The sequence below is a fragment of the Dasypus novemcinctus genome, chromosome 26 (assembly GCF_030445035.2).
Source record: "Dasypus novemcinctus isolate mDasNov1 chromosome 26, mDasNov1.1.hap2, whole genome shotgun sequence".
Lineage (NCBI taxonomy): Eukaryota > Metazoa > Chordata > Mammalia > Cingulata > Dasypodidae > Dasypus > Dasypus novemcinctus.
This window is the reverse complement of record NC_080698.1, coordinates 13,506,712-13,531,576: the sequence shown is the minus strand read 5'-3', so window position 1 is coordinate 13,531,576 and position 24,865 is coordinate 13,506,712. Positions and strand designations below refer to the sequence as shown.

General features: G+C 64.5%; 1 protein-coding gene across 1 annotated transcript in view; it reads right to left on the bottom strand.

Annotated features, from left to right (window-relative positions):
• The window catches only part of DNAH1 (dynein axonemal heavy chain 1), a 67,256-nt gene that overhangs the window by 12,986 nt on the left and 29,405 nt on the right, over positions 1 to 24,865 (bottom strand). Inside the window, 34 exon segments of the mRNA XM_058288773.2 lie at positions 154 to 264; positions 627 to 818; positions 1,891 to 2,062; positions 2,290 to 2,498; positions 3,268 to 3,403; positions 3,878 to 4,074; positions 4,699 to 4,929; positions 5,829 to 6,010; positions 6,813 to 6,851; positions 7,630 to 7,747; positions 7,749 to 7,804; positions 8,559 to 8,714; positions 8,972 to 9,134; positions 9,223 to 9,363; positions 10,183 to 10,290; positions 10,390 to 10,548; positions 10,810 to 10,929; positions 11,016 to 11,210; positions 12,002 to 12,179; positions 14,820 to 14,974; positions 15,133 to 15,224; positions 16,226 to 16,412; positions 16,709 to 16,795; positions 18,145 to 18,294; positions 18,820 to 18,933; positions 19,587 to 19,692; positions 19,942 to 20,130; positions 20,500 to 20,613; positions 20,832 to 20,995; positions 21,468 to 21,608; positions 22,268 to 22,447; positions 22,951 to 23,056; positions 23,162 to 23,283; positions 23,763 to 23,927. Coding sequence (XP_058144756.1) covers positions 154 to 264; positions 627 to 818; positions 1,891 to 2,062; positions 2,290 to 2,498; positions 3,268 to 3,403; positions 3,878 to 4,074; positions 4,699 to 4,929; positions 5,829 to 6,010; positions 6,813 to 6,851; positions 7,630 to 7,747; positions 7,749 to 7,804; positions 8,559 to 8,714; positions 8,972 to 9,134; positions 9,223 to 9,363; positions 10,183 to 10,290; positions 10,390 to 10,548; positions 10,810 to 10,929; positions 11,016 to 11,210; positions 12,002 to 12,179; positions 14,820 to 14,974; positions 15,133 to 15,224; positions 16,226 to 16,412; positions 16,709 to 16,795; positions 18,145 to 18,294; positions 18,820 to 18,933; positions 19,587 to 19,692; positions 19,942 to 20,130; positions 20,500 to 20,613; positions 20,832 to 20,995; positions 21,468 to 21,608; positions 22,268 to 22,447; positions 22,951 to 23,056; positions 23,162 to 23,283; positions 23,763 to 23,927 — 4,935 coding nt within the window.

Here is a 24,865-nt window from a genome sequence, read left to right as displayed (position 1 = left end):
CAGGCGAGACCTGGTCAAGCATTTCCTGAGGAAGCAGAGAAGTTGAGCGGCTTGCAGGGGGCAGGCAGCTCGCGACCTTGTGGCTGTACTGGAGGGACCGAGGGGCCTCCTCGGGGTCAGGGATCGGGGAGGGGCCCCGGGAGCACCCCCGACCTTGATCTGGTCCATGGTGAGTACGGTGTCCCTGGCAGCCTCCTCCAGCAGGGGGCGCATGATCTCCAGCTCCTCCTGCATCTTGGCCACATCCTCAGACGTGTGCAGCAGCTGGGGGGGACCGGGGGGCAGGCGAAAACGGGTGTGAGGGGACCGGAGAGCAATCTAGGCTCAGGGGTGGCAGGGAGGGGGCCCTGCAGGGTGGCCTTCCCAAGGCATCCATCAGCACAGGTTGCCCAGAGGCAGCTAGAGGAAGGAAGGGGTGAAGTCCCCTGAGAATCTGGGGTGACCCGCTTTGGCCGTGCCCTTGGCAGGCAGCTTTTGCTCTTCTGGTGAGGGGGGCAGTTGCCCATTCCAACGCCGTGGGCTGCGGTTAGCAGGGCCGCGCCGGGCCGCGCCGGCCGGGGGGAGAACCAGGCGGCAGAGCCCCGGCCGCCAGCTGGCCGCCGTTCCCCCGCCTCGCCGGCGCCCACCTTGTCGAGGCCGCTCTTCATGCGGTTCTTGGCCGTTTTCAGCTCCTGTTTCTTCTGCCCGATGAGGATGGAGAAAATGTTGAGCAATTCCAGGTAGCTCTTGGGGGTCACGTAGTTGTGGCGGGCCAGCTCGGCCAGGTACTCGATGCACTTCCGGGCCACCGACTGGTGGATGTGCACGCACACCTGAATCTGTGAGGGGAGACCACCTCAGCTGGCCCTGAGGAGGGGGCCGGGGCAGGAAGCAGGGGGCCCTCGTGCTGGGGACTGAGTCACATCCCCCAAAGGCTGGCCCAGGTTCCCTGTCCTGTGGGTGGGAACCCGTTTGCAAACAGGACCTTGGGCAACATTACTAGTTAAGGTGCACCCAAACTGCGTGAGGGTGGGCCCTAATCCAATGTGGATAAAGTCCCTGCGAGCAAAGGAAGTGGGGTGCAGGAAGCTGGAAGGCAACGGGGCCTGGAAAAGCCGAGGACCAAGGACCACAGCAGCCAGCCCCCAGGACACCACGGTCTTTGGGGAGAAACTGTCCCCTGGCTGATGCCTCGATTTGGACTCCTAGCCTCAAAACCACGAGCCAAAAAACTCCTGTGGTTTCAGCCGACCCATCGTGGGGTACTGATTTCCGCAGCCCGGAAAGGACGGCACACGCTCTCCTGTGACCCCCTCCCAACCTCCACGTCAAGGTCGTCCATATTTTGCAGATGAAAATCCCCAGGCCCAGAGAAGCCAGGGGCCTTGCTCAAGGTCCCACGGCTGTCCAGGACAGAGCTGGCTGTGAACGAGGACCCAGGTGTCTCAGCTGTGAACCCCGTGCCCTGTCACAGCCCCAAGACCTGCCTTTCCCGAAGAGGCCTAGAGCCGTGCCCCCTTGGAGGCCGGATCTGGGGGGAGGGAGGGCCACGGCCTCTGCGTCACTGGGCAGCCTGCCTCCCTGCCCCCCGGTGACCTCTACTCTTTCAGGTTGGATCAGACAAATCCAGCCCCCGCCCCACATCTGTGGTCTCTGGGTTTGTGTTGGGGGAGATCTTGGAAGAATTCTGCGCACCCCCGCCATGTGACTGTGTCCAGCATCGTAGGTCACCCCGATGACCTTGGGGAACTCCCCACCTTTCACAAGGAGGAAACTGAGGCTCAGCTACGTTCAGCTGCCCGCCCAAAGGCTGACAGTCGGGGGCCGGCTCACCCAGGCCTCGGCGACCCTGAGCTCAGGCCAGCAATGAAGCAGCTCCCCCGAGGGCTTGCTGCTCACCGAGGAACCTACCAGTCCTTCGATGACCTCAGAGGAGGCCTCCAGGTCCGGGATCTCGTTCAGGAACCTGGTGGCCACGGACTCGAGGGCCTCGGTGGGCCACTCATCAAACCAGTCGATGGTGCAGCAGTTGACCAGGGAGGGGAACTGCCGCAGGCGCGCGCGGAAGACCTCTCCGATGGGGCTGGGGGCCAGGGGTCCGAATGAGGCCCAGACGCCCAACTCACCACCCCAGGGTCCCTGGCAGAGGGCGTGACCCTGCCAAGGGCACGGCGGCCAGTGCCCACTGGCACGGCGGCTGGGCCCCGGGCCCTTTCTCCTCCCCTCGGGCCCAGGTGCCCGGGCCCCCAGCTCCCCTGACAACGGCGCCCCCGCCTGGCCCGGCCGCCCCCGCCCCGCAGCGGCCCGCACCTCATGCACAGCACCACATGGATGTTGCTGCGCACGCGCCCGGTGTAGGCAGCCATGAGGTTGGCCTTGGTGGGCTGCAGGCCCTGCTCCTGGATGTAGGGCCGCGTGGCGTTGAGGATCTGGTCCTGCTCCTCCGGGTTGTAGAGGTTGGGGATGTCGCCCGAGTTCAGGACGTTGTTGATGTCCTCCAGGAAGGACTCGTTCTTGATCTGGGGAGGCGGGTGGGCTCGCTAAGCGTTGGTGACGGCCCCCACAGGCGGGGCTCTGACAACCAAATCGCACGGGACCCCCGCAACGGGCCCATTTTATAGACCGAGCCACTGAGGCTCAGAGGGGCCCAGGGGCCCACCAGGGTTGCCCCGCTGCAGACACCAGCCCGGGGTGGAAGGGCCCTGGGCCATGGGTGGAAGATGTGGCATCTTCACTTCCAGACTTCTCAGGGCCTCAGCTTCCTCTCCATGGCACGGGCAGAGGTGGGTCTTTGCCGACATGTAAGGCCGGCGCCTGGGCTATGCCAGAGGGCACCTTGCTGGCCTAACTTAGCGCTGCCTGAAGGGCGCCGTGGGCAGGGCTGGGAGCAGAGGGGCCCATGGCCAGGGTGGGACACATTCCAGGGCTGCAGTCTAGGCCTTAAGCGGCCCCAGGGCCACGGCCTCTCCTTCTTTCAGAGACTTCAACCCCACACCAAGGGCACCCCAGAAGGCACGACTCCCGAGAGGAGGGCGTGGGACCCCAGCACTCCAGGGGCACGCTCAGGTCCTCGGGGGGAGGCCGTCGGCCGGCAAGGGCGGCGCTGCTCGCAGGGGGCCGCGGGGCCTGAGTAGTAGCGCTGTCCTCCCTGGGCTCCGGGTGGACACCTGCCCCCCTGGGGCCTGCCCGGTCTCGCCAGCCCCTCTTGAGGGCTGCTCCAGCCTCCGGCGGCGTGGGCGCCGAGGCCCGACGCACCCGCACAGCCCCCCGCGGCCCGCCGGGCAGCACCTGCGTGTCTGAGAAGAGGAAGGTGATGGGCAGGCTCTGCAGGCCGGCCTTGAGCAAGAGCTTCTTGACGTCCTCACGCCACTCGGTCATGCCGTAGTTCTTGGAGAGCTCGATCTGGAAGCACTCGTACTCGGCCCTGGAGGCAGGAGCTTGGGTGGGCGCGCGCCAAGAGCTTGGGGCCAGGCGCCGAGGGGCTGGTGGGTGCCCGGGTCCCACCCTGGCCACCCAGAGTTCGTCCTGCCTGCGTCCTGGGCCGAGCCGCAGACTCTCCAGGCCCTGAACCGGCTCTCCCGCCTGCAGGCCTCTGCTCAAGCTTGGAATGCCCTCAGCCTGGAATGCCTTCCCTGCCAGCTCCAATCCTGAGTCCCAGGCCCACGGTCACCTCCTCTAGGAGGCCCTCCTGGGTGACCGTACCTCTCTACACCTCCCTCCCTGCAGCACCACAGGGCATCGCGGCTGCCGCTCCTTAAGTTCCAGGTCCCCTTCCCAGTCCTTCCAGAAGCCCAGGGGCTCGGAGGGCCTACCGGGGGCGGCTGCCCCAGGCTGCCACCTTGGTGGTAGGGCACCTGCCACCCGCTGCCCCCTGCCCGGCGTGCCCGGGGACCCTCACATGTGCGAGGCGAGCCGCGTGAGGGAGCTGCGGCCGCTGCCGCCCACGCCCAGCAGGAGCGCGTTGCCCAGCGCCTGGCGCAGGGTGCGGCTGATGCGGCAGACGTGGCTCATGGCGTCCATGAAGAGCACGAGGTTCAGCTTGGCCGTGTTCATCTGGCTGTAGTCCTCCATGTACTCCTCGATCACCTGCATCATCTAGGGGGCCGGGGGAGGCGGTGGGAGAGCGCCGGGCCCTCCCTGACCGCCAGCTCCCCCCAGACCCGGAGGGACGCTGGGCCTGAGGAAGTCAGGTCTGCCTGAACGGGGCGGGGAGCGGCGGGAAGGGCCATGCCTGCGCGGCCGGCCCAGGCCCGCGGGTCAGGGCCCCGCCTGCCCCCGCGGGGGATAACTAGGGGGTCCCAATTCCTGGGAGCTGGGAGAGCATGCAGGAGGAGAGACCCCCCTCTCACCATGCAACTCGGAGGCAAGCCACGCGCCAGGGGAGGCCACAGACCGTGGCTGACCGGGCCCTTGGCCCGAGACCCTGCTGCCCTTCTGGGGGTAGGGCGCTGACCGCCCCGTGGCGCAACGCGCCCCGCTTGGCAGAGCCTGTCTCGGCTGAACCTCAGGCTTGTTCTCGCAGACGAGCCCAACAGGGCCCGCGGCACCCGCTCAACCGGGGAAGAAACGGGGCTCAGAGAGGCCAAGCGGCTGGCCCGGAGCCCCCAAGCCGGCCTTTTACCCAGCAGCCTGACCTTCTGGCCACAGCGCGGTGGTCTTTCAGGGGGCCTGGGGTACAGGGGGCCGGAGCGAGGCGACCCGACCAGCCTGGGCCCCCACCTTCTTCTCACTGGTGATGAGCTCGTAGGACTTGACGTCAGAGCCGGGCGACATGAAGTCCCCGTAGAGGATGGGCTGGAAGGGGCAGACCTGGGAGAAGGCCACCTCCCACTCCTTCATGTGGCTCTCCAGGAGCTGGTCGAACCAGGTGCGGTCCTCCTCGCTCACCAGCCGGTCGCGGAACACGCGGCAGCTCTCGTGGTACCACAGTCGCAGCAGCTGCACCTTGTCCTGCAGCCGCCCCAGTGTCAGCGCCCGGCCGCGGCCCCAGGCCCTCAGCCGCTCTCCCAGCACCAGGGGCAGGGGTGGTGGCGGGGGGGCTACAGCTGCTGGGCCCCTGACTGGGCCAGGACCGCACGCAGAGGCTGCTCGGAGGCGCGTCTGCACACACCCGCGGACCGAGGGCATCACACGGGCGGCCTCGGCTCCCAGCTCCCGGTGCCAGGCCCGGCTGCCGAGCGCCCACTGGGCACCTCGAAGTCAGCCCCTGCCACGCCCCCGCAGCTTCCCACGGGAGGGATGGCCGAGTCCCCTCGCGCCTTGCCCACATGCCACAGCTAAAGCCCCAGCCCCGCGGACGTGCTGGCCTGGCTTTCCCGTCTCTCCCTGGGTGACAGGGCTGCCCCTCGAGACCCTCCTCTGGCAACAGCTTTGGGCCAAAGCTCGGCAAGGCCAGGGTGGCTTCTGTGCTGTTCACCCTCTGGCCCCGGCCCAGGGCTCCGCACACGCTGACCTGTCCACTCCCTGCGTGGGCCGAGGACTCTTCCAAAAGGCGAATCCATCCCCTGCCCCCTTAGCTCCCCTTGCCCTCAGGATGAAGCGTGAGCTCTGTGCCCGTGCCCCATGCCTGACCCCCCCATTCCCCGCCACCCTTCCCGCCCCACCTACTCGGGTGTGGGTGCTTCCTGGCAGGCTCCCTGCGCACTCTCCCCTCCGAATCCCTTTCTGCCCCGGTCCCCTCTCCTGCGCAGCGCTCAGTGTGCCCAGCACCCACACCCAGGCCCCGGGCCGCAGCGGGGCTCAGTGGCACGGGGGCAGGGCTCCTGGGGCCCCCGGGGCCCGGCTGGAGCGTGGCTGGGCGTGCGGGCCCGGGAGGGGTGGGCCGGGGAAGGGGCCTGCCGCGCCCTCACCTCGACCTTGGCGGGGTCGGCCATGAGCACGCCCTGGAAGACCTTGGAGAGGTCCCTCAGGTTGAAGGTGTAGTGGGACCTGGCGGGGGTGGGCAGCAGCTGGGAGGTGATGGTGGAGTACACCATGATGGTGGCGCCCACGAGCGGCTCCGTCAGGGGGACGACGTGGGCGGGGGCCCCGGCTGCGGGGACAGGGCAGGGGGCCCCGGTCACTCGGCGGCGTTCCTGGGCAACCTCTCCGAGTCCAACCTCCCGGCCCCCCGCTCGGGCTCTGCTCTCCCCTCGGGTGCCCTTGCCCCGGCCTGCAAGCGCACATTCGACACCCTCCAGCCCCTCGCGGGTGCAGCCCCCGGGGGAGCAGTACCCCACTCCACATCCCCCTCTACACCCCCGCTGCAGACACAGGCTGTCCGCGTGTTGGTGCCCCGGGACGCGGCCATGGGAGCGGGGGGGCTCAGGGGACCGTGGGCGGTGCCAGCCCCGAGCCTGCACCCCGTGTGTGTGATCCACACGGGCTTCCTGGGGCTCTGGCCTTTGGGGCTCACTTCCCCCCAGAGCTGCCGGAGCCTCCAGCCTGCCTTTTAACCGCTGAACACCCATTTGCTAGTTCCCACCTACAAGATTCCGTAGGTGGGACTTGGGGCAGGGGGGGCCCCCAGAACGGGAAAGATGAAAAGAGGGATGCCGGGGCTCGCCAGCCCCCGAGGGGCCAATGCGGGCACCTTTCTAGGTGCAGGGGCCCAAGGGTGACCCAGGCATCCTCCTCCTCCTCACAAGCTGAACTCCACATGGGCGACAGAGCGTGACCAGGTGTGTGCACAAAGGGCAGCGAGCGGGCGAGGACAGGTGCCAGGGGACTCACGGCAGGCGCCGGCCTGGCACACGGCAACTCCCGCCAAACCCCACCCGTGCCTGGGCCTTACCCTGGGACCACCCCCCACCCCACCCAGGCCTCCCCGGCCCCGGCCCGGGGCCCGAACTTACGCACGGGCTCCCGGTAACTTTTTTCTCCAAGGTGTCCATCTAGAGGATTGTGGGAGAGATGGGGGGCTCCGGGTGAGGAGACCCCCCCTCGGCCGGCTAAGCCCATCCGGGGAGCTCCGGCAGCCACCCCAGCAGCCCCTCCTCCCAGCAGCAGGCCCCCCACCCCGAGCTGGACCTGCGGGAGGTCCTGGCCTCCAGCCCTGAAGGCCGGGGTGCCAGGCCACGGGCGAGGCCGGCTCCCCCCCCACCGGCAGCTACAGCCCCAAGTGGACTGCAAAGGTCAGCGTGTGTGCTGGGTGGGAAGTGGGCTGGAGGAAGCAGCAGCCTGGGGCCCTTTTCCCCAAGCCCCACGGAAGGTCAGGGCCTCTTTGTCCATTCTATCTTGGTGGCTTTTCCTGACTTACAAGAGTAAATCCTTCCACCAGTGTTTCTAGGGAAGCGCTAACATCCGTGTGACCATATACTGGTGAGCACTTGTATGTATGTGTGTATATACCACCTTCTCAGCAATCACCACGTGCCAGGCTTCGTGCTCTATTATGTTCCACGTGCAGCATCTTAAAACCTTCATGACTTCAGGGAGTGGGTGCTAATCTTATCCCCATTTTATAGATGAAGAGACTGAGGTTCAGAGAGGTTGGTGAACTTGCCGAAGGTCATGTGGTGGAGTAAGCAGCGAAGCAAGGGTTGAGGCAGGTGGCTCAGCGGCACCACCCTCTCTGGTGGCTGCCTGGCTGCCCGGGGTGTGGTTTCCCTGGCCTCGGCCACTGCCCATGCCCACGGTCTTGCCTGCCCCGATCTCCCTGCCCCCACTCACCCATCCAGTGGCTCAGGATGGTGGAGAAGATGTGCTTCTTGCTGACCTCGTCCATCTCGGTGAAGGACAGGTAGTTGAAGTGGCGCGTCAGCCGCGGGGTGATGGCGTTCCTGCCCCCCGCCTGGAGGGCCCATGGCACAGACAAAGTTGATGTCCACCAGCTTCTTAAAGGCTCCTGGAACGAGGGTGGCAATGAGGGGGTGCCACGCCCAGGACTTCCTGGCTCTGGGCTCTTTCGCCTTGGAGGGCCTTTCCTCCACGTAAGACAAAGCTAGGGAAGCGGTTGTGGCTCAACTGATAGAGCATCCGCCTACCATATGGAGGGTCCAGGGTTCAAACCCAGGGCCTCCTGACCTGTGTGATGAGCTGGCCCGTGTGCAGTGTTGCTGCACACAAGAAGTGCCGTGCCACACAGGGGTGTCCCCTGTGTAGAGGAGCCCCACGCACAAGGAGTGCACCCTGCAAGGAGAGCTGCCCAGCATGGAAAAAAAAAAGTGCAACCCACCCAGGAGTCGCGCCACACACACGGAGAGCTGACGCAGCAAGATGATGCAACAAAAAGAGACACAGTTTCCCAATGCTGCATGACAAGAATGCAAGCGGACACAGAAGAGCACAGAGTGAATGGACACAGAGAGCAGACAACAAGGGGGAAGGAGAGAAATAAATAAAATAAATCTTTAAAAAAAAAAGGCAAAGCTATACCTCACGATTGCACTGGTGTAAAGGCAAATACGCACGTATTATATATTCAAACCCTTCCTTTGACTTAAAAATTCAGCTTTTCCCTGATTTGAAAGGGAATTAAAACACTTCCAGGGCCCCTAAAGTCGGCCCAGCCTGCCCTGTGCCTGCCACACCTGACGGCGCCGCCGCCTCGCCCTGCCCCGCGCAGCCTGCCCACGCCCTGCTGCCCTGCCCGCACGCACCGATGATCTTGCGGTCGTACCAGCCTCCGTGGTCCATCCACTGGCGCAACAGCTCGATGGGCGGCTGCGCCCCGTACGTCTCCAGGGCCGGCATGTTCAGGTCGTCGACAAAGAAGACGAAGTTGCGTCCCAGGGGCGGGCCCGAACACCCCCTTCCGCCTGCGGGGAGGGAGGCCCAGCCCTTCAGGCCGAGCCTGGCCTTGGAGGCAGAGGGATGGCCGGGATGGCAGGGGTCTCAGGCAGCTTTCCGTGCCCCCCAGCCCGCCCGGGTGCCCGGCCCAGAACAAGCTCCACTGAGACTCAGTGGGACTTCTTGGCAGAGGGCAGGCTCCGGGCAGTCTCCGAGAAACCCAGGGCCCCTTGGCCACCCCAGAGGCCTAATCTGGAGGGGACGCGAGGGGCCCGTGGGGCCTGCCTCTTGTCCAGCTTGCTGTCGATGAGGTCCTGGGTCTGGTTGGCCGAGGTGTGGGCCGAGAAGGTGATGAAGTGGCTGACGTACTCCAGCGGCAGGTTCTTGAGGAGCTTGTCGGCGATGGTCAGGGTCTTTCCGGTGCCCGTGGGCCCGAGGCACAGCACCTGGGGGGCGGGGCCACGTGGGGGTGCGCCCTTCCAGCCACCCTGCCTGGGTCTGGGGGAGGGGGTACGGGCGGGGCGGGGCACCCACGGGCTTGTGGTTGGTGAGCAGCATGCCCAGCAGGTAGGACATCCGCGCGGTGTCCATGGTGGGCACGATGATGTCGCAGTAGCTGGTGTCCGGCTTCATGGTGAACGGAGCCGAGGGGTCCATCCACTTCACCCAGGAGACCTGGAACCACGGGCGACCCAAGGGGTGGGCCCGGAGCCCCGGCCCGCCCCGGCCCTGGCTGTGGCCCTGTCGCCAAGTGCGGCGGTGGGCAAGGGGCTGCACCGCTGGGCCTCGGCAAGAGCACCCGGTGGGGGGCTCCCGGCACAAAGCACCAGGAGTGGGGGGCTGTCTGCCCGCAGCTGCCCGGGGTGGGGGGCTCCCTAAGGCTGACAGCGCAGGTCGCGGCAAGGTCTCCAGGCCCGGCGTCCCCCACGATCCCCCTCGGCCCCGCTGGCAGACCTCCCTCGACGGGGGCCCCGCTAACCATCAGACCCACACGTGCCCCGTGAGACCCCCGCCGGGGCCCAGCGCAGTGGCTGCCTCTCCACCCCCGCCTCCTGGGCCGGGTTCTGGCCCGGAACGTGGACCGGCTCATGCAGCCCTCGCTGGCTGACGGTGGGGACGGGGACACCGAAGTGGGCCACTGCAGGCGTGTCCCCTGCCCCCTGGGGAGCCCAGCACCTGAGCCAACGGGCTTTTTAAAGTTGAACCGAAGAAGCCCAGGCCCTGGGCTCGGCGCCGGCAGGGGACAAGGCGCGAGGGTGGGGAGGGAGCCCTCCGTCGCCTGCCAGCCCCGGGTCCACGTGTGGCTCTGCACCGGCTAGCCAGGTGGGACTGTCTGGGCCTCAGTTTCCTTGTCAGGAAAATGGGCACAACAATAGGCACCCTGTGCGGCGGGGAGGATTTGTGGGGTGAGGCCTGGCAGCTGCCAGCGTGGGCTCCCCTCCGAGGCCATCGTTCAAGTCCGACAAGCCCCGCCCGGGGGGGGGCGGTGGCCACCTGCTTGCCCTCCTCCTCGTCGTCCTCCTCGTCGTTGACGTTGCTGATCCCTGCGTCCTCCAGCCTGTAATCGAACACCAGCCCCTCCTCCGGGAAGAGCAGGGTCACCTGCAAGGGCCCGGAGGAGACCCAGGCTGTGAGGCCGGGGGCGCCGGGGGCTGCCCACTCTTCTCCCGGACCCTGTCCCCGGGGGCTGCCACCGCTCACGTTTTCGAGGCTCATCTTCCTCCTCAGCCACCTGCTGAAGCTGGCGCGGCCTGCGCTGTCCCCCGTGGCGCCCACGCTCCAGACCAGGGAGAAGATGAACCAGGGCTCGATCAGTTCGGGGATGCGGCTCAGCTTCTCGGGGGGTATTTTCTTGAAGCCCTGGGGAGAGAGGGAACAGCATCGGGTGAGGGCGGGAACAGCGCTGAGGGGCAGGCCTCGGTCTCCGCCACCCGGGGGTGTTCTCTGGGTCCTCCTATGCCTGTGCTGCCCCGTGTCCTTTCCCCGAGAACGTCCCCCTTAGGGCTGGGCCCGGGCTGCGCCTGCTCGGAGGCCCTGGCTGCTCGCCACGGCAGAACGGGCGGGGCGGCCCTGTGGCCCAGGCGGGGTCTCCCAGGAAGCCCGGGCGAGGTGGGCCCCTACCTCCCTGGGCAGGAAGGGCTTGAAGAAGCAGTCGAGCAGCTTGAGCAGGCTCATGGTCAGGTTGCTGTTGGTGGAGGCGATCACCTCCTTCACCGAGAGCCGCACGAAGGCGATGGCCTCCTGCGGGGGTGGCGCCCGGTCAGCTCCACGGCCAGCGCGTGCGGCTGGCGAACACCCCGCCGGGGCCGGCCCGCGGCCTCTCCTACCTCCAGGAAGCTGAGGAAGAGGCCCTTGAACTGCTCCTCGTGCTGCTTCAGCAGGGCGGGGAGTCTCCTCAGCCAGCACTCGACGAAGGGCAGGAGGCCCAGGATGCTGGGCTCCAGGTAGACCATGCCGCACCGTGACACCGTGGCCGGCGAGGCCACCGCCAGGTCCTGCACCTCGAACATCATGGTCATGGCCTGGGGCCAGGAAGGGCGGTGTGAGTGGGGGGGAGGGGCGAGGCTGCCGGAGGGCAGGGCTGCAGGCCGTGGGGGGGGGGGGCGGCCCATCCTGCTGGGGGGTCGGTGCCGAGGGCAGGCGAAGGGGCCGGTGCCAGGGGAGGGAGCCCTGAGGAGGCGCCGAAGCCTGGAGAGTCCTGGGAGCGCTCTGGCGTCCGGGGTGGGCCTCTGGGGGCTCCTAGACCCCGAAACCTGATGAGGGCTGCGTGCCCTGCCGCAGAGCCCACACCCGGGCACGCAGCCACACGGGCTCCCAGGGGTGTCCGGGGCTCAGGATGCTGGCCGGTGCGGCTGCCGCGGATGGTTCTTCTGTCTCTGGGATCCCCGGGAACCGCCCCGCGTGCTCCAGGCAGGCCCCCGGCGGCCAGATGTGCACACCTGTCCCCACGCCCCAGGCACGCGGCCAGGCCCAGGGTGGACACCTGACCCAGACGCGCTGGCAGGCCTGAGACTGGGGCTGGGAGGCAGGAGGCAGTGTGGACAGGGGTCCCGGACCCGGGCCCAGAGCCTCCCTGGAAGCAGGTCTGCCCAAAGGTCGGGCGGGGGTGGCTGGTGGGGGCACGGCAGGGGCGCAGGAGCTGGGGGTCGGGGAGGGGCGCTGGGGGCAGGGCCCGAGTTCCTGCCCACTGGCGGGGTCCGGGCCACGTGCTGGGAGCTGACCAGGAGATGGAGGGATGGAGGGAGGGGGAGCCTCGGCCCCACCCGGTCTTGGAGGAGAGCTGGGCGGGGGAAGGATGGGCACGTGGGCGCACCTCTGTGAGCTTGATGATCTCCCCGGAGCTGAGGCACAGCTTCTTGTTGTCGTCCAGCACCGTGTTCATGTTCTCGATCCAGATGGCGTCCACCGGCCCGTCAAACATGTACCACCTCTTGTTGGTGTCGGGGGCCACGGCCCCCGCCCGGATGAGGGAGGAGAAAATCCCGTCTGTCCTGCGGCCACCAGGGAGGGGAGGGCTATCGGCACCGGGGAGGCAGAGCGGCGAGCACAGCTGGCTGCCGGGGAAGCCCAGCGGGCAGGCTGGCCCTGTTCTGCTGTTTTTCCCTCCTATATCTTCTTTCACTTAAGAAATTACACTAGGAAAATTGGGGCTTTTTGGTTTAAGGTGGTATAATAAAAACACGCTCTATTCCCTATCCCCCCTACTGAATCCCTGCTAAAGTTACATTAAGGGAAGATAAAAGGTGACAGTCCCAAAGGAAAGAAGGGGATGGGAAGGAGGGGAAAGCAGTTCTGGAAGATGAGAGAGAAGGAGAGAGCCACTGACATAGTGGGGGGAGGAGGGTGCACCATGAAAGTGGCTGGTCCCCGCCACAGAATCCGAGAAGGGGTCAGGCACAGTCCCCTCCTCCCAGGAGAGGTGGAGGCATGTTGCTGATCTGTCCTCCAGGTCCCCAGCCTACCCACACGGGAGCCTGGATGGGGCGGGCGCAGGAGGGTCCCACAGAGGGAAAGACGGATGGCCCCTCTCCCTAGTCCCCGTCTCCCACTGGGTTTCCAGAGCCCCGGAGCCAAGCAGACACCCCAGCAGGAGACTGAAGGTTTCTTCTTTGGAGCAACAGAATAGCCCCAGAGAAAAGACCTCAGGTGCTGATATTTGGGGTCTCAAACCAGCTGCCCTACAGTGAAGCCAATCACACAGCAAGACCTACCCCCATTCTCCCACCTGCTCTCCCAAACAGTTATTCTTAAATATGACGACACAATCCAGATGATTAGATAACTGAGAAGAGGCCCCAGCATGAACAATGAAACTAAAACAAATGAACAAAAACAAAGGGAAAGGAAGAGAGGAGGACACTGAAAAACAAAATAACAGAGTTAGAAGAGAAAGCAAATAAAATTTTTCAGATTGCACAAAAAAAGCAAGGACACTAGGAAACAAAATTAAAGGATTGATCCAGAAGGTCTAACATCTGTTTAATGGGTGTTCCAGAAAGAAAGACTAAAGGAAACAACAACATTATTAAAGACATAATTCAAGAGAATTTCTTGGAACTGGAAACCTCAAGTATCTAGACCAGAGGTCAACAAACTTTTCCTGTAAAAGGTAAGATAATAAATATTTTAGGCTTTAGGAGCTATATAGTCTCTATCACAACTACTCAACTCTGCCATTGTTGTGTGAAAGTAGCCATAAATGATACATAAACAGACAGACATGATTGTGTCCCAATAAAACTTTATTTACAAAAATAGGTGGCAGGCCAGATTTGGCCCAAGGGCTAGGGTTTGCTGACTCCTGGTCTAGATGGAAAGGACCCACTGACTTTTCTGACAAAATACTTTAAAAGAATTCACACTAGGGCACATCATCAAGAAATTTCATAATACTGGCATAAAGAGATGATCCTGAAAGCTTCTAGAAACAAGAAGACAATACTGGGAAGCAGATATGGCTCAACCAATTGGGCTCCCATCTACTATATAGGAGGTCCAGGGTTTGATGCCCAGGGCCTCCTGGTGAGGACAAGCTGGCCCACACGGTGAGCTTGCCCACATGAGTGTTGGCCCACGTGGGAATGCCACCCCATGAGGAAGTGACGCCCTGCTTGGGAATGCCGCCCAGAGCAGGAAAGCTACCCACACAGCAGTGCCGGGTGACGCAGAGAGCTGGCGCAGCAAGATGACGCAACAAGAGACACAGAAGAGAGAAAATAAGAAGACATAGCAGAACAGGGAGTTGGGGTGGTGCAAGAAAGTAATCACCTCTCTCCCACTCCAGGAGGTCCCAGGATCGGTTTCCAGAGCTGCCTACTGAGAATATACAAGGAGACACAGAAGAACACACAGCAAATGGACACAGAGAGCAAACAGTGGGGGGAGTGGGGGGACAGGGTGAGTGGGGAGAAATTAATGTTTAAAAAAAATCTTTAAAAAAGAAAGAAAAGAATACTATTGGGAATCTGAATGATGTCAGATTTCTCAAAGCAACAATGGAAGTTGGCACTGCAAAGTCTTCAAATTTCCAAGGGAAAAAAAGATTTTCAACTTAGAATTCTTTATTTAGCCAAGCAATCAACCATATGCAAAGGTAGAATAAAGACATGTTCAGTCATTCAAAGGCCCAAGAATTTCTCTTTTAGGTACCCTTTCCAGGAAGCTCCTGGAGGATGGAATCCTCCAATTAAGAGCACAAAGCAGGTGGCGGACTTGGCCCAGTGGTTAGGGCATCCGTCTACCACATGGGAGGTCCGCGGTTCAAACCCCGGGCTTCCTTCAACCGTGTGCAGCTGGCCCATGCGCAGTGCTGATGCGCGCAAGGAGTGCCCTGCCACACAGGGGTGCCCCCGTGTAGGGGAGCCCCACGTGCAAGGAGTGCACCCCGTAAGGAAAGCCGCCCAACGCAAAAGAAAGTGCAGCCTGCCCAGGAATGGCGCCACACACATGGAGAGCTGACGCGACAAGATGACGCAACAAAAAGAGACACAGATTCCCGTGCCACTGACAACAAAGAAGACGCAGCAAATAGACACAGAGAACAGACAACCAGGGTGGGAGGGGGAAGGGGAGAGAAATGAATAAATAAATCTTTATTAAAAAATCACGGGGCTGGCGGGGGGGTCACTCACCACTCATGGGTGAGCAAGTCAAACTCCCCGTAGAGCTGGCCCATCGTGATGGACTTGGGGTTGACCACGTAGTATTTGACGGCCTCGTAGACACCGCCACTGATGGACGGCTGCCCTTTCAGCGAGGTCATGGCGGCTGCCAGGACTTTGTAACACTGCGGAGATGGGCCCCAGGGTGAGCCTCATGGCTCCCCGGGGCACAGGGCAGGAGCGGGGCGGGAGGTCAGGGAGGTGCAAACAGAGGCCACGGAGCCCCTGGAGGCTGCCCCGCCCGCCGCCCAGGTCGTGGGGCTGCCCACGGGGCTCCACTCACCGTACTCTTGCCCGAGCCAGTGGGCCCGACGAGCATGAGGCCGTGCCGCACCACCGTGGTCTCGTAGAGCTGGATGCACTTGGTCAGGAACCCTGGGTGGGGGGGCCCAGGGACAATCGCACGGGCTTGGCCCTGACTCTGCCACTAGCTTGCCATGTGACCTCAGGAGGTCACTCTGCTCCCTGAGCCTCGGCCTCCTCATGGGTAGAATGAGGTAGCACACGGCTCAGAGGTAGGGACAGCTGCAGCCCTGAGCTCAGAGCCCGGCACAGAGAAGGAACCCCCAAATACCAGCCATTATTCCCCCTGTGACCTCTAGAGGCTGCTGTCCCGGGCCTGCTCGGTGTCAGCTGTCACGGGCCCCAGAATCAGCTTCGGCCTCAAAACTATTGCCATTCTCCTGAGCACCCCACCCCGAGTTCGTGCTGGTCAGTCTGGCAAAATCCCAGGGACAAAATCCTAGGGTCCGTCAGGTGTGGCAGGGACAGGGCAGTTGCAAGGTGGAGGGCAGGCCCTGACGGCTGGGGAATGGGCATGTTGCTTGGACCAAGCAGGGGGCGTATTGCATTGTACCCCCATGCTTGGGGGATCTGGGGCCCAGGCCAAAGGGACAAGGTCCAATGAGGCATGATGGCAAAGCCGACCCAAGACTCTGCTGGGTGACAGGTGGTAAGGGAGAGAAGAGTTTGAGGCTTCGTTCAAGAGGCCTGCCGGGGCCTGGGGGGCAAGGGGTGGCAAGAGGGGCACGTGTCCGAGCTTCTGGAGAACCGCGGGCCCTGGGGGAGGAGCATGCAGGGGTGCTGAGCACCGCACAGGGAAGAGGAGACCCCGGTGGGGGAGGAGCCAGGGCTGAAGAGCCAGGCCCCACTCCTCCTGTGGGGAGGCAGGCTGCAGCAGGGGGCGGCCCCTCAGATCGTGGGGAGGGGCAGTACCCTCATCTGATCCTGGTGGAGACCGGGCGGGGAGGGGGGCCACAAGCCGCACCCGGTGCTCTGCTCGGCAGAGAGCCCCATACCACAGCTCGGCCTGGACTTCCCGCTCTGTCCTGTGCCCTGGACCCGGGGGGGGGAGGGGGAGAGCCAGCCCGGCTCACCCTCCACGTCCTTGAAGTTGCTCTTCTCGCAGGCCCTGCGGATGGCTATGTCCAGGATGCCGTAGTCGGTCTCCTCCTCTCTGATGGCGGGAAACAGGTCGGCCACGATCCCAGTGAAGAGCTTGAGGTCCTCCTGCAGGAACTTGGGCACGTTCACGTCGCGGATGGCCCTGAGGCAGATGAGCTCCTGCAGCAGGGGCGGGCGTCATCCGGGAGCCTCGGGCGTCATCGGGGAAACCCCGGGCGTTGTGGGGGAGCCTTCGGACGTCAGGGGGGAGCCCTCGGGCATCATGGGGGAGCCTCGGGCGTCATCGGGGAAACCCCGGGCATCATGGGGGAGCCCTCGGACCTCAGGGGGGAGCCCTCGGGCGTCATGGGGGAGGCTCCGGCGTCATCGGGGAGCCCTCGGGCGTCATGGGGGAGCCTCGGGCGTCATCGGGGAGCCCTCCCAGGCCCCTGCGGGCTGCGGGGCCGCAGGCTGACCTCGTTCATGTCGGGGTTCTCCCGCTTGAGGTTCCCGGCGGCCGAGATCACGGTCTTCACGGCTCTCATCCCGAAGTCATAGTGGTCCTGCCGCCAGAGGAGGGGGCGGGCTGGCATGGTCCTCTGGCCGCTGCCCCAGCCTGGGACCGGGCCATGCCTCAGGGCCCAGATTCAGCTGAAAGGTCACTTCCCTGCGGCCACCCTGCACGTCCAGCCCGGGCCAGCTGGCCCTCCTCGGGGCCCCTCTGACACCCTGTCCTTCCACATCGTACTGCCCCCTCCCTTTACGGGGTCACCTGCCCTGCCTTCCCCACGACCTTGAGCCCCGTGAGGTGGGGGCCTCTGCCTGCCTGGGCCACTGCTCCATCCTCGCGCTTCCAGCCAGGCGCAGAGGGGCGCTCGGTTTTTGTGGGAAAAGTGGATGAACAAGTTTCCCACTTGGACAATAAGCAGGCTGGCCTCGGTGGCCTTTGCGCTCGCTTCCAACATTCCCCCGTGACATCTCCGTGGACCCAGCCTGTCAGCCTCGGCACGGCGCCTTTGCCCTCCGCTAGGCATGGCTTGTGTTGGAAGTACTCAGTTCACCGTGTTACCCTCAGGGCCAGACCATGACAGCCATGCCTGCACCTGACAGCACGTTTCCTGGGATCTTGAGCTTTGACTGGACAAAGAAACTGAGCTTGACCTTGGGTCATCCCCGCTTAGGAAGGGCGGAGCACATTTTCCAGAAGTCTGTGGGAGGGCTGCTCTTGTGATGAGAAAGCAGCTGCTTTCCTGCTAACAGGCTGTCTGGCTTCCAGCCCCTGGCCACAGGCAGTGTTCCTTCCCCCCCCCCGCCCATAGCGATTGGTGCTGGGGGCTGAGGAGGTGACCTAGAGGGGGCCAATTATGTGACGCCTGGGATTTTTTTTCCTGGAAGTTTTAGGAAAGAGAAACTGGCCGGTAGCATGTAAGCCCAGAGCTGGGGCTCATCTCTGCCACTGTAAAGGGGGAGCTTCTTTTCAGAAAACGAGGCCTGAACAGGAGAGCTTACGCACCAGAGCTGGTGGCTGGGCCACCCCATCCTTCCCCCTGGAGCCTGGACTCAGGACAGAGCAGAAGGTCACCGGGCCGGACCGCCCAAGGGCAGGCCTGGCTGCCCCGCTCTGGTCCCCACAGAGCCCAGGTGTGCTTCTGGCTTGGGGCCATGTGCTTCTTGGTCTCCTAACTATCAGCCCTCCTGCGCACCTGAGCTGGCCCAGGTGGGCCTCTGCTCCCGCCCTGGCTCCTGCCCGCTGAACACCGTGCCAGCCTGGCCAGGCTCTTAACCACTGAGGACCTCAGCTGGGAAGTGGGGACATAACTCCGGTCTCACGGACTCCACAACGGAGGGCCTGTAGCGCATCTAGCACAGCCCCTGGCTGTGTCGCTGGACCCTGCGTGGGGCAGAGCCTCACCTGGGAGCTGAGCTGCTCCGAGGACAGCTTGAAGGTGGAGGTGATCTTCTTGGCCAGCATGCTGGCCTCACTGAAGCCGAAGGAATAAAGGGAGATCTCGGCGATCATGGCGTAATCCGGAACCATCATGGCCACGGGCCGGAAGAGCGCCTGGGGCAGACGGGCAGACGGGGCAGCGGTGAGCAGGTGGGCAGATCTGCCCCTCCGCCAGCGCCACCCGCTCTTTCACTACCAGGGTCTTGGGAGGCAGCTTCACCTGCCCCCTCCCAGCTGATGCACCACGCCTGCCACAGCCGAGGCCCACCCTCCCCTGAGGCCATTAGAAAGGGGTCCCTCCTGCTGCTCTGAACCTGCCCCCACGCAGCTCCCCAGCAAAGGCCCCTCCCAGCCCTCACCTTCCCACGTCCCCCACGGGCCTGGCCTGAGCAGCTCAGGTCAGACGCCCCCTCCCCAGACAGACTCCTCCTGTGGCCTGGGGTCCTTCCCTCCATCGGGGGTGGGCCACAGGACCCTGGGCAGGGAGGGGGCTGCCGCCAGGAATCTCAGACCTTGACGCCAGAACCGCTGTGCGTCCTTACACAAGCAGTTTTGCTTGTCAGCGCCCAGGCCGGGGCTTGGGTGCCTCCAGGGGCCCCCCAGCGGCCTCGCGGGCCGGCCCGGGCCCTGAGGACTCACCTTCAAGTTGTCGGGCAGCTCGGTGCGGCCGGCGTACCCTGGGTTCATGGTGATGAACACGGCGCAGGATGGCACCAGCGGGATCTCGACACCCTCAAACATGAAGCGTTCCACCTGCGGGTGGGGGCGGTCGGCTCACCTGGGCCGGGGGAGCCTCCTTGGCCCCTGCCGATGCCTCTGTCCCGGCCACAGCTGGGCGGCCTGGACCAGGGCCCTGACCACGGGCCGGCTCCGCCCTCCCTTGGACTCTGGTCTGAGGGCCCAGGTCCCCCAGGCTACCTGGGGCTCCATTCCTCTGAGGGCTGCGCTCACCCGCTCCTGCTCCCAGCACCCTCATTCCTTACCCGCCTTCTCCCTACACTTAGGCAAGCTCGGCCTGACCAGGGCCTACTCAGCCTGGGGGGCGGGTGCCTCTCAGCCTCCCTGCCCTTGTCCCCAGGAGAGACCCCTGGGCCCCTGAATGAGGCTAGAGCAAGGCCGACTGCCTGGGGCTTTCCACGAGGGTCAGGATGTGGGACCCCCTCGTCCGCCCCAGCCGGCCGGGGTAAGGGCCCTCCTGACTGCTTTGCAGGAGAGGAAGGCGGGTCCCGCCTCTGTGGAATGAGTGTGGCTGGACTTGGCGCAGGTCCGAGTGCCCAGCTTCTGGGTCCACCAGCGTGGGAAGTGGCGGGGTGTCGTGGCAGGTATAGTCGAGCAGGGAGTGGCGGACATGGCCGTGTGGGGGGCACGGAGGGGTGGGCGGGGGGCGGCGCCGAGGGGCTGCTGACCCGCTGCTGCTGCGCCTTCTGGATGGTGGTGATCTGCTGGGCCACCACGGACAGGACCTCGATGTCGATGCGATTGAACTCGTCGAAGCAGGCCCAGGCCCCAGCACTGGGCGGTAAGAGCATCGGGTGGCAGGTGAGTGCAGAAGCCACCTGGCACCTTCTGGGGTCCCCTCTGACTCTGCTGGGGTGGAAGCCCTCAAGAGCAAGCTCTGTCAGCTCAGCCACCGCCCCCCACCCCCCGCCAGGGGCCGAGACTTTGACTTCTCTTCACCATCCTGCAGGGCTCCTCCCCCTTTCCTTGGAGAGCTCAGCCTGCCTGCCCCTGCCCCGTGCCGCCCTCACACCCCCACCTCACCTGGCCAGGCCCTTGAAGAACTTGCCCATGGCCATGAAGTCAAGCTGGTCGGAGCAGTTGAACACAACCGTCTGGATGGCCAAGGCCTTGCCCAGGTCTTTGGTGGTCTCGGTTTTCCCTGTGCCGGCTGGGCCTGCTGGGGCGCCCCCAAACTTAAGGTGCAGGGCCCCGGTCAAGGTCAAGTAGCACCTGCAGGAGTGAGAGGGGTAGGCAGCAGCTATATACCCGGGGCTGCCCCCTTCCCGGGGTCCCACAGACACAAGGACGGCCCTCTCCTCCCTGCCCCGTGCACAGGCGGCTCTCGCTCCTTCTCCTCTCGGCACCCAGGAGTGCCCTGCCCCGGCAGGGAGCCCATGCCACCGTCCTGGGGTTCCCTCGTCCCGCCCTGCAGCCCTGTGGTGCTTGGCTCAGGGACCCCCCGGGCAGGCCAACCCACAGCCACCTTCACCTCCCCTACCCAGAGCCCAGCTTGGTGCTCCAGCCACTGCTAAGCCCGGCGGCCAGGGGAAGCGCCTGACGGCTTTACAGAGGGCTGTTCCCGCTGCCCGGGGCCCTCACCTGTCGGTGAGGGGCGTGATCACCAGCCGCCCACTGTTGCCCAGGTACTCGTAGCCGTATATGAACTCGGCGTTCACAGCGCGGATGTACAGGTCGTTATTTGTCCAGTAGTACCTGTCACGGCAGGGAGATGGGCTCTTGGGCCATACCCACCCCAGGCCACCGGGCGGGGCGTGGGGCTGAGAAGGGGCTCTTTTTGGGAACCAGGACACCTTGTCGCGGAGCCTGGAGGGCAGGGGCCAGCTGATGGCTAAGCGACTCCCCGGCCCTCCCCTGTCCCTCCCCGGCTGCTCTGTCCTGGGGCTACCGGGCCAGGGGCCCTGCACCCTCACCTCAGCTGGGAGATCCACTCGAAGTCGTTCACGCTGACCACGTCCTCCGCGATGAGCCTGTTCACCACATCCTTGGCGTGGACCTCGATGACAATTAATGCTGACAGCACGGCCCGTTGCATGCGAGACAGCTTCCCCCGCACCAGGGCCACCAGGTCACTGAGCTGCAGGAGTGGGGGGAGGGCGGTATCACACACGGGCACAGATTCCATGGCCAGTGGGACCTGCCTCCTTTCCCCTGCCTCTGAGTCGTCAGGTCTGGGAGGGGGGCGGGGTGAGAGCCAGGCAGGGGGAGGTGGGCAGGGCATTTGGCCACGTGGGGAGTCCGCCAGGGAAGTGAATGGAAACGGAGGCACAGGCACGTGCCTGGCGCCCCGAGCCTCCAAGGCCAGGGGGTGTAGCTCGGGCAAGGAGGGGCGTGTAGGAGGGCCCCAGGCACTGACCGGCGGGTGAGCGGCACTGGCTTGGCCTCAGAGCCCTCCTCGGATTCCCAGTCCCTCCCACGGGGCCCTCACCCACTTTGGGGGGTCTGGACCCAACCCCAGGCCTCTCCTGGGCTCAATCTAGGAGCCGGGCTCTCCCGAGGGGGCAGGCCATGTGTGCAGAGAGCAGATGGCAACCCCTCTTTTCGCTCACCTGCTGAGCAAGCTGGGGGGCGAGCCGGAACGTGAGGTCCCCAGCCTCCAGGGCCTGTGCCACCTCCATGGTCCAGTAGGTCTGGCAGCCAGCGATGGTCACCTGGCCGGGCCAGGTCAGAACCCACTGGGTCCTGGGCATCTGAGAAGACGACACAGCAGGGCTGACCCAGGCAGCTGCCAGCTGGTCCTGTCCCCACATCTCCCCTGGCCCTCTCTGGGCTCTAGGTGGTCATTCCATCTACCCTCCAACGCAGAGACGTCCACTGCCTCTGGGCGTCCAGGGCCGGGCGGACTCGTCCCTTTCTCGGTGGAGGAGACCTTGGAGCCGGGGCTGGGAGCCCAGGTTTGGGGCTGCATGGTCCTGGGTTCGAGCCCTGGCTCTGCCAGTCACCAGCTCTTGGGCAGAGAACGTCTGTGAACTGACTCTGTAGGGTGGGGCTTCACCCCCAGCCCAAATGCTGGCTGTGGGGCCGAGCGAGGCAGCATGGGTGGAAGTGTTAGCCCGGGGCCTGGTGCACAGGAAGGGCCCGAAACCCGAGCGTGATTACAGTTGTTATCAGGAATGAGTCTCACTTTCTGGAGCATGTGCGGAGGCCAGATTCCTCCACGAGGGCCCTGAGTCTCCCCCCTATAAAACCCCGTGGCTGCCGGAGAACAGCAACAGCCAAGGCCACAGCCTGAGGATGAGGCGGGCAGCCCAGCTCCGGCGGCGGAGGAGAGGGGGCCTCCCGCCAGAGCAAACGAGCAGGGCGGGGTCCCGGCTGGAAGGGCCGGGCTGCGGGGGGTGGCATGGCTCACCGTGGGGTAGGCCTTGATTGCCCTCTCGATGAAGTCGCGCACGCTGGCCTTCATGCTGCACTCCACCTCATGCAGCCAGTCCTCCACGTTGTTGGAGGGGTAGATGGAGAAAGACAGCTCCACTTCCTCGCCCTCGGCCGAGTACATGTGTGTGATCTCCAGGTCCTCCTGGAACTGCAGCTGTGAGTGGGGGCGAGCGGGGCAGGGGCGGGCGTCACCCCAGCTGCGCCCCCTGTGGGACCTGGGGGCCCGCTCGGCCTCAGTGTCTCCGACTGCATGCAGGCAGGATGCGCCTGCCTCGTCCCCAGGGGTGGCCCGGTCCCAGCCCAGGCTTGGCCTGCAGGAGGCGCTTGGGGGAGGAGGCGGAGGCTGCCCATGGGCGCCCGTGAGGCCTGAAGGCCAGGGGAGAGCGAGGAGGGTCGGGGGCTTCAGGCCTTGTGGCTTTCCTGACCCGTGTGGAGGGGACGAGGTTCCCCTGAACACGTTGGGAGCCAAGGGACCCCCAGGCCCGAGGTCGGGGTTTTGACCTTTCTCCTCTAGGCCCCTGGTATGCCACCAAGGGCCAGGAATCTCACTTGCCCCCTCCTTGCCCGTGCCAAGGGCTTGGGGCAAAGCAAGAACTGTCTCTCCCAGAGGAGGGGCCCCAGCACTCACGGCCCCAGGCCTCCGGGCCCGCCACCCACCCGGGCGATATTCTCGAAGCACTTGCGCAGGTGGGGCTGCACGGCCGTGGGGTCCTTCGTCTGCGACAGGATCTCCAGCAGTTCGTCATCTGACAGGAAGTAGAACCTGCCAGGGGACGGCAGCGGGGGAGAGGGTCAGGCAAGCCAGCCAGGCCCCGGCTGCCCCAGGACCACCGCATGCCCATGCCCCTTGAGGGCGGGCGCTGGGCACCTGGGGAAGGCGCTGCGCTTGGTCTCCAGGTACTCGCTGAGGCCCTTCTGCACCAGGTCCAGCAGCTTGTTGCAGTCTCGCAGGCTCTCCAGCAGCCGATGGTCGGCACACACGTTGATCACCTGCACGGCCGGGCCAGGGAGAGAACCGAGGTGAGCGCGGGCCCAAGAGGGAGGCAGGGAGGAAGGCTCACTGGAAAGCACCCGTGCCGGCCAGAGGCCGCGGCAGGGCCTGGGAAGGAAGGGGACAGGAAGAGTGTCCCTGATCCAGGGGCTGTGTCCATCCACTCTGCCAGTCCCACAGAAAAACTCCTATGGTGCAAAAAAAGTGGGTGTTAAGCAAAGTCCTGCTTTACATCGGGACTTGTCAGGGCCTTGAAAATGTCATATGGATTGGGAATCTCCAAGAGGAAGGCTGTCAGCTTCTGGGTTTCGGGGGAGCGTCTCTCAGGCCTGGGGAGTCCACTCAGGGAGATGCTGGCCCAGAGCACAGCCTGAGACTTGTCCTCCAGTCTCCTTTGCCCAGTGAGGGAGAGACCAGGTGGGCTGCCCACAACATTCCCAGGCCCTTGGGGGTCCCAGCCGCCCCTCTGTGCACTCGCCTCCCGGTTCTCATAGGCATTCTTCATGATCTTTCTCCAGTTCCGCTCCATCGTCTGGTAGCGCTTGCTTTCCAAGGGCAGCTGCCGGTTGATGTCCTCAGAGCTGAAGATGGGCTCCAGGTAGAGCCAGGAGCGCTGACAGTTCAGCCACTCCTCCAGCACCTCCTAGGAGGGCAGGGCACGGGCTCTCAGGGCCCACAGTCCCAGCAGGGTCCTGCCCCATGGCCTAGACATTTCATGCCACCACAACGCTGGGCAGAGCACCGCACGGAGCCAGTGTCCAGGGGGAAACTGCTAGGTGGCACTGTCAGCCGCAGTGCTCCAGGGAACAAAGGGGCTGCCCAGGTGCCTGCCCTCCAGGAAGTCCCGGGTCCTGCAAGGGACACCCAAGCCACCAATGGAGCCAGGAGAGCCACGTGTCCCCAAGAGACAACTGCACCCAAAGTTTTATCAGAAACTCCTAAAGTAATAGAGAAAAAGCTCCAGGGCATGGGAAACTAAAGCAGTCTCCTTTCCTGGAAGGACATTTGGTTTCAAGACCTCAGGATTTGATGAGGTTTCCTGGGACGTTAGCTTGAGCTCCCTAAAACATCCCCGAGACATCAGCCCAAATGTAACCCAAAATGCACCGCTTTCCCCTCTCCTCCAAATGCCCCTTTCGGGATTTCTTGGGTCTTCAATCTACATAAACTCATTCACTCATCGCTCGCCAGCTCCTTCATCCGTTCTCTGCCACATGTGCTGGCGCAGAGCCTGGTGTGGGCATGAGCAGATGGACAGGGCATGGGGCCTGCCCTCAAGGGGACCCCACCCGCGAGGGGGCCACGTCTGCCCCTGAATCCCCAAGGGCCTGCATGCCCGACGGGCTTAAGAGGCACCTAGCAAGGCCTCGAGGGAGACCCCTTGCAGGTGGGCGTGGGGAAACCGGTGAGAGCCACTTGGAGGAGATGGAAGCTGGGGACGGGGTGAGCACAGGAGGGAGAGGCCCAGAGACAGCGCCTGCCAGCTCAGACCTCCCCGGGTGGTCCAGGGGACACAGACGAGCTCGCCTCACCTGCCTTCCCAGAGGTCCTGAGCAGCCCCCAGGAAGGCACCCAGGAAGG